Below are 7,679 nucleotides of genomic sequence, written 5' to 3'. Positions count from 1 at the left end.
TAAGGTGATCATTATTGTCTTTCTATTGAATTACCACACGCGAGGAATAACTTTAATAGGCTATGAATGAAGGATTGTCCATATCAATTCGCCATATTACTCGATCGATATGGAAACATTTGTATCAGGAAAAGGTTATTTTATTCTTGTTAATATTAATTGATTGCTATTTAATCGGATTCAGGAAGGCAACTCTGTTTTTTTTTAAAAAAAAACAGAAAATGCACGATGACGTAAACAATAGCCATAGATGGAACATTAACATTGGTTAAGTATTCAATCGCAATGACATCATCGGCCGTTAAGTCTGACCGTGACCCGGCAAGGGGCAACCTCGCGGGAGTCGAAGAAGAATCCAACGCGCGGATGGTGGACTCGACCGCTTCAACCTCCCTTTCTGCCTCGGCGCCTCCAACCCCACGCCATTTACTCGTTCCTCGCTTGTTTTCTTTTTGAACTTCTTCTTCGGCTTCTCCTTCAGCCAACGGCGTCGTGAAGCGACTGGAGGGCTCGCTTCTCTTGAAAAGCTTTCTGCTTTAGGAGCTCCGAGGAACACACGCTCGTTTTGCGACCAACTGCCAAGTGGTGAGCACTCCTGCCTTCGATTTCTGTTTCTTTCCCGCGATTCTTTTCCGTTTCGATATGGTAATTTTTTTTTTCGCCGTCAAGGTGCCGGCTTTTCCCGCTTTGATCAAATCGATTAAGAGATCAGCATCATGGTCGCGCTTCGGTCTAATCGATGACGAGTTCACCATCTTGCTTGCTCGCTCGCTCGCACTTTTGCTCGATTCCATCATTTTCTAGAATTGTTTTTTGCGTCTTCGAGCTGGAGCGATTTACTAGGCATAGCCATTAGTTTAGTTCATGATGCTGCCTTACTAGTTCAGCCTCAGGTACCCTAAAGTTCACATCTTTTTCTCTGTTTTGACGGTGCTTTCTAGTGGTTTGCAGAACTAGCGCTTTCCGTTTCTAATTGGGCATCGTTTCGTTGATTCCATCTTTACAACTAATTAAACGATCCTTTTTTCCCCCGATTTTGGAGATCAAATCATGTTTGCAAACCGACTTTTTCAGACTTTAGAGAGAAAGACAAGAAGGAAAGTTGTTGTGGTTCTTGAGTCTCCTTGATCATTGCGAGAAACTGCTGTTCTAGTCTCTTGGTTTGTTTTTCATTCCTATTTTGAACGTGTACTAATTCGTTGCATCACATGTGTTAACGCCTAGCTCTTCCAAATGGAATCTCAATCCAAAACAACCGAGGGACCTTCTTCCTCATTGGATTCATCAGACCCAGGATCATTTAACAAGACAGCTCATTCATTATCTGTAAGTTCTCGTTTTAAGTATGATATTGTTCCAATTTTTTTCCAACTTGCATCGGTTGTTATTGATCGCAAAAAAATTTTCTGTGTGCTACTTATTTACTTTCAGAAACAACGTCCGAGATCTTCTGATCTGCAACAACAATTAAAAAAGCTTCAGGAAGAACTGAGGAAGGAGAAAGAGGAGAAATCCCGAGTAATGCAACAACTTACCTCTCTGAAAAAGAACCCTGCGTCTGAAGGATTCACAGATGAAAGTAAGTCAATAGTGGAGTCTCTAGAGAAAGAAGTTCAGAAAGCGAAGGAATCAGAAAGAAAATTGCATGGATCGCTCGCGTCCCAGACAAAGCTCCTTGAGCAGATAAATATCTCTCTGGAAGAGGCCAAACTCGAGAACAAGTTTCTGCGAGAGAACAGCAAGAGCTTGGAGAGTTCTAGACGGTTTGGCAGCCGAAGCCTTAGAAACATTGAGAAGCATTTGTTTGGGAATGATCTTGTGCGCATTGGCTCTGCGGAAGAAGACATTAGAACACTAAGGAACGAGCTTAGGTTAAGCACAGAAGCAGAAGAGAAAAGCAAGACAGCGATGGATGGTTTAGCATCCGTCCTGAAAGAAGTAACAACAGAATCCAATCAGGTGAAGGGAAAACTCAAATCAACCGAATCTGAGCTGGAGAAAGCAAGAGGTGAAGCAGAAGACTTAAAGGCGCAATTAAGGAGCATGGAAGAAAAATTTGAAGCAGCATCCGAAGAATCTGAAAGGCTCAAGTATGAATTGGAGGAATCTTCCACTGCTTGGGGTGAGAAAGAGAATTGCTTCATAAACTGTATCAAAATGTCCGAAGAGGAGATCACTGAGTTAAAAGCAGACAACAATAAGTTGTTCCGATCACAAAGATCGGCCAGGGAAGAGAATTTCAATCTGAGGGATATTCTAAAGCAGGCTGTAAATGAAGCCAGCATCGTCAAAGAATCCCTGGAGATTGTTAGGAAAGACAACACTGAGCTAAAAGATCTTTTATCTCAGAAGGAAAAAGAATTGCAGGGACTAAAACAAGAATATGAATGCTTAAAGGTCAGTGAAGCTGCAGCAACAGATAGTGTCAAGGAGCTGAAGAGCTTGCTTGCTGCAACATCCACAATGGTCTCGAGCATGGGAGCCCCATCCAACGAGAGTGAACCCTTTGCGATAAGTGATGGCGATGCCGGTAAACTTTTAGCGAAGTTTTCATCGGAAAGATGGCCTGGACATAGTAAACAATTGCAACATGGTCCTAGGCACTCAATAGGTGAACCTGGGAAGCTCAGGACATATGAAATTAAGGTTGCTTCCTCAATTGTTTCTGACTACGAGCAGTCAGTAAACCATGATGTTTTTGATCGTATAGATGCAAGTCATTTGGATGATACTGAGCAACCTGCTGTAAATCAGAAAAAGAAGACATTTCTTCGGAGATTCGGAGAGAGTTTTAGAAGAAAAAGAAGTTAAATGTAGAATTCGTCACGGGTAGTTCTTTGGTGACTAAATTCTGAGATCCTCTTCCTCTTCGTGTCAATCTGCAAACTTCTAACCATGCAACACGGTTGAAGCATCACTTTGTATAATGTAAGTTCGAAATTGATCAAGTTTAAGAAAAATAGGGATCAAATGAAACATTGAAGATCTTTTAGTTTTAAAACTCGAGATTCAATTTGATCCACTGTTTTTTTAACCTGAGATTGGACGTCGAGTAATTATAGTGTTGTTGGTTTAAAGTTCATTCGCTTGAATTGGTCTGAATTTTGATTTAGGGATTACTCCAATGATCTAAACCGATGAGTTTAGCCTCCTGTTTTCTATTTAATACGTTGAATTAATGGATCTAATTCGAGTTTACAACATTGACTTATCCTGACCCCTCAATTTGTTTCTCTATGTTTTAAAATAAATAGAAGAGAACTTGAATAAGTAATAATAAATAAATGAATTGAGGGAATTTAAAGTTTTAAATATCTTAATTTTATTATTAAACAACCAGTATTAATGGAAATATAATTTGTAAGATAAAGTTTATTATTTAAATAAAGAGCTGATAAAGTCGGATATAACCTTCATTCTTTAAGTTATAAGAAAATTTTATAAAATATATGATTTATTGTTTGTGATTATATAATCAGGACCGGTGTATGGTGGTCAAGGTGGGGCTGGCGCACAGGGCCCATCTTGGGTAGGAACCATTTCTTTTAGTAAAAAAAATATTAGTATTTATTCAATAAAATATTAATTTTAAAAGATTTAATTATAAAATCTAAATGATTGCAGTTTTTTTTTTTTGTAAAAGTATTAATAATAAAAGAGAGAAATACCCATGGGAGGGAGCTCGATCATATCTTTTCTTTCTCTGGTTTCTTTTATACTTCTTTTTAAACCCTAAATTCATTTTTGCTCCCTGTCTTACACTCAAACTCTTTGCTTTCGTCCACTTTGACAATCACCGACAGCCACCTTCCTAGTTCCCATATTATGATTTTCAGTATCGTCGTCGTTGCATCGTTGCGTCACCATCGATTCCCACTGCCACTACACGCGCTTAGACCCTTTGAGGATTCAATTTAGGTAGAATTTTCTTATTTGATTCATGTTGATTTAGCTTGGTGCATGATTAAATGAAAAATAATTTTAGATTAAATCTTTTTTTATTATGGTAAAATCCTTATTCTATTAATAAAATTATTTTTATAGTATCGATTTTATTATTATTATTTATATAAATACAAAGGATCTATTATTGTTATTATTATTATTATTATTGCACTGGAGTCTTCAAAATCTAGGACCGGCCCGATATAGAGTTATGAAATTTCATGTAACAAATACAATGTACCAGAGATGCAGAATTATTGAGAAAAGCTAAAAAAATCTAATTGGCGAGAGAAAAGAAGTTAAATATTTATATATGTACAATAATATTAACCTACACCTCCAATGGTGCGCATCTTATAAACACCAAATATATTTATTTTGTTTTTATTATCTTCACCATTTAGGGTTTAGAATTTATGGTTTAATTTTTAGGATTTAAGAATTGTGTTATAATATTAAAACTATAGAAATTAAAAAAAAAATACACATAGTACTCACATGGTTTCCACCATTAGATGTGTAAGATAATAATCCTCTCTCTATATATAAAAGTCTTGATATTGCCCCGCGACTATGGTGCAGCGGAAGCACATCAAGTTGTCACCCAAGTATTTATGATTTGATCCCCAGTTACGACACATTTGCAGGATTTTTTTTTTACAACGGGATGTTTTATATATATATAACTAATAATTAAACTCAGATTTTGATGTACGACAAATGTTAAAATTAGACTTGTGGTTTTCTAACCTATTTACCAAGTGTGATGAACTGAAAGATTTGACGAGACCTGACACCAAGCTGAAGTCCTGTTAGGTCTAGAGAACCTGATAACTGACAAAGGAAAAACAGATAGGTTGATATTTGGCAGGAAGTTCAGTTGGGTTTGCGATACCTGACAACTGGCTAAAGTCTAGATAGGGCATTTGATATGAAGACCTAGTGGGTCAAGAGTTGAGTAAGTTTGCAATGGTAAGTAAGATAAGCACTAGAGGAGAGAGATTTAGTGAAGACGAGCTCCAGTAGGATTGTAGGCACTGGTCCAACTTAGATTCATTTTGAAAGTCTAAGTTGAAACCAACACTAGATCTTGGTATTGGGAAAACAATATCTAATTAATAATCTAATTTTTATTATGCTAACTTTATTTTGTAGGTTATCATTTATTACTTGGACTAACATGGCTTGTAGGAACAAAGCATAAAAGATTAACCTTGGCTGAACAGTGCTCGAGGTGCTCTAGAACTGCAGGGAGACACCTTGAAGCCAAACGAAGGCACCCTGGATAGGTTGGAGGTGCCCTCGCACAGATAAATTTTGAAGATAGAGTTTCGTTGCGGGGAGACACCTCGAAGCGTATTGGAAGCACCTCAGAGTGCATTGGAGGTGCCTTAGATCTTATGAAAGACACCCTCGCACAGGTTCTTCGGATCGGATAATCACCGTTGGAGGCTCCATGGGTTGTTGCAGGTACCTCCAACATTGTTTATAAGAAGAATTCAACTAACAGCTTCAATAGTACTTCTCTACAAGCTTCCATAATCATCCTGCATGTTGCACCATCTTCGTGCTATAACTATGCTACAATGCTACTATGCTTGATTACTGTAGCCAGCCAGATCAATTCTAACACCCAAGTTCAATCCAGATCTTTATCTTCACGTGTTGGGTAACAAATTTTTGTTATTATAGTTATTGCTTTAGGAAGTGTAGGGTTGTTACACTCTCCTTATATTGTAACTAATTTTGCAAATACTAGTGAATTATTTGTCGGAAAGGTCTAAAGGGTGGGGTTTTGAAGTAGGAGTCGTCGAAGACTCCGAACCAAGTAAAATTTCTTGTATTCTATTTTCCTTGTTCGTATCCTCTTTCCGCTGAGCACTCATTTTTTAAAATCGAAAAGAAATTTTTTAAAAATACACATGATTCATTCCTCTAACCCCTGACAAAAGCTTATTAGCATAACTAGGAGTTTGAAAAAAATAAACAAAAAGAAAATGAAACAAATTAATTTTTGCTGATTGTGCTAGCCGCCCACGCCTGTCGCCTAGGCTAAAATGATTGTGTATATATATAAATAGGGGCTAAAAAGATTATGTATATAAAAAATCAATTTTATGTTGCACACAGGAGTGGATTTAAGATTTTAGGTTTGGGGGGTCGGGTTTAGATTTTTTTTTTTTTTGGGCTAGCTGCATATTTGTGAGTACCTAGTGTAATTTTTAAATTTTTTTAGAGCTTAGGGATTAGATGTGAGCTCCTGTGGGTGACGTTCGACATGTGCAATTTGACGTAGCAAAAATCTAATTTTTTTAAAATTCACAACAACTCTCTTCTCTCTCCTTTGAGTGCATGTAAGGTGGTGTTAGTTTCTATAAATCAACACCAAGATAGTACTAGTTTATAAAAATCAGCACCAAGGTGGTGGTGATGGTGCTAGTGGTGTTAGCACCACCAAACCAGCACCATCCACCTTAGTTCTAGTTTCTACAAACCATGTGGCAAAGGTGATTCGCTCGCCCCCAGCGCCCTCGCCAATCCATCTCTAAGGCAACACAGAGGAGGTAAATCACGGATGGCTACTAGCCATTAGTGCAGGTAGCCAAGACATAGGGGAAGTCATACTCGGACGTGCCGAATTTCGACCCTAAGACCTTATATGGCAACACCTCATGTCTTAATCACCACATCATCCTGAGGGGACACTGTTTCTACAAACCAGCACCAACACCAAGTGGTGCTAGTTTGTAGAAATCAGTACTTGGTTCATGAACCAGCACTAAGTGGTGCTAGTTTCTACAAACCAGCACCAAGGTAAATAATATTAATCCAACACTAAGGTGGATGATTTTGGTTTTGTGGTGCAAGTACCAAGGTGGTATTAATTTGTAGCATGTAATCAAATGAGAAAGAAGATAATTATACATGTAGATGAGAGAAGGATTAAAAAAAATAGATTTTGACGTCTCGTGAGTGTCACGCCTAGGCGCTCTCACATGTTCAAGGTGCCTTGGATGATCAAGGAGCTTCGATCATTTTTTTTTGTTTATGTTTTTAAGCTCCCAATTATACTAATAAGGTATTTTCTTTAGGGTTTGAGGGTTGGACTATAATATATATATATATATATATATATATATATATAATAAAGATGGATCATATAAAATATTATTTAACATAATAAAATAATTTAAACATTAATGAAAGAATAAAATTCTTGCTACTAGTTTACAGAACTAAAATAAATACAATTTAATCTCTCGGGAAGGTGTAATGATTAAAACATGAAGTGTTATTATATTAGATTATAGAGTTAAAATTTGAAGTATCTAAATATGTCTTTCTTATGTTTTGACTAATATATTAATAGTTAGTAGTCATCCGTAATTTATCTTCACCATATTGATATAGGGATAGATTAACGAGGCACTAAAAATGAGCTAATCATCTTTTTAACCAAATAAAATAAATATAATTTAACAATGATGATTGAATAAAAGCTCCATACATAATGTAAATTGGAGTTGGATTATTTTTTGGTTCATTCAACTTGAATCCAAGTTTTTTTAAAGTGAGTTGAAAAAGTCAAACCGAAACAGATTTCGCCAAAAACCTATTCTATGAAAATAATTAGTCTTTTGAAAAAGTACAAAAAGAAGTTCGAATCTTCCCAAGAAAATTGTGTGATTAGAATCTCATTGATAAAAAAACAAAAATCAATTTGATCCAGTTCA

General features: G+C 36.6%; 1 protein-coding gene across 1 annotated transcript; it reads left to right on the top strand.

Annotated features, from left to right (window-relative positions):
* Positions 1 to 331: 331 nt before the first annotated feature.
* On the top strand, positions 332 to 3,060 carry LOC122000848 (putative WEB family protein At1g65010, chloroplastic). The gene is made up of 3 exons (XM_042555320.1): positions 332 to 585; positions 1,225 to 1,326; positions 1,432 to 3,060. Exons 2-3 carry the CDS (start codon positions 1,234 to 1,236, stop codon positions 2,809 to 2,811), a joined length of 1,473 nt encoding a protein of 490 aa, XP_042411254.1. The 5' UTR covers positions 332 to 585; positions 1,225 to 1,233; the 3' UTR covers positions 2,812 to 3,060.
* The last annotated feature ends 4,619 nt before the right edge of the window (positions 3,061 to 7,679 follow it).

Source organism: Zingiber officinale, chromosome 7A (assembly GCF_018446385.1).
Source record: "Zingiber officinale cultivar Zhangliang chromosome 7A, Zo_v1.1, whole genome shotgun sequence".
Classification (NCBI taxonomy): Eukaryota; Viridiplantae; Streptophyta; class Magnoliopsida; order Zingiberales; family Zingiberaceae; genus Zingiber; species Zingiber officinale.
The sequence above is the reverse complement of the archived record's forward strand: the minus strand, read 5'-3'. Positions and strand labels throughout refer to the sequence as shown.

Bases quoted from the DNA above. Each gene is read 5' to 3' on its own strand.
- LOC122000848 (XM_042555320.1), top strand. From the start codon at position 1,234: ATGGAATCTCAATCCAAAACAACCGAGGGACCTTCTTCCTCATTGGAT. The intron at 1,327-1,431 runs GTAAGTTCTCGT...ATTTACTTTCAG, and splicing joins AGACAGCTCATTCATTATCT to AAACAACGTCCGAGATCTTC.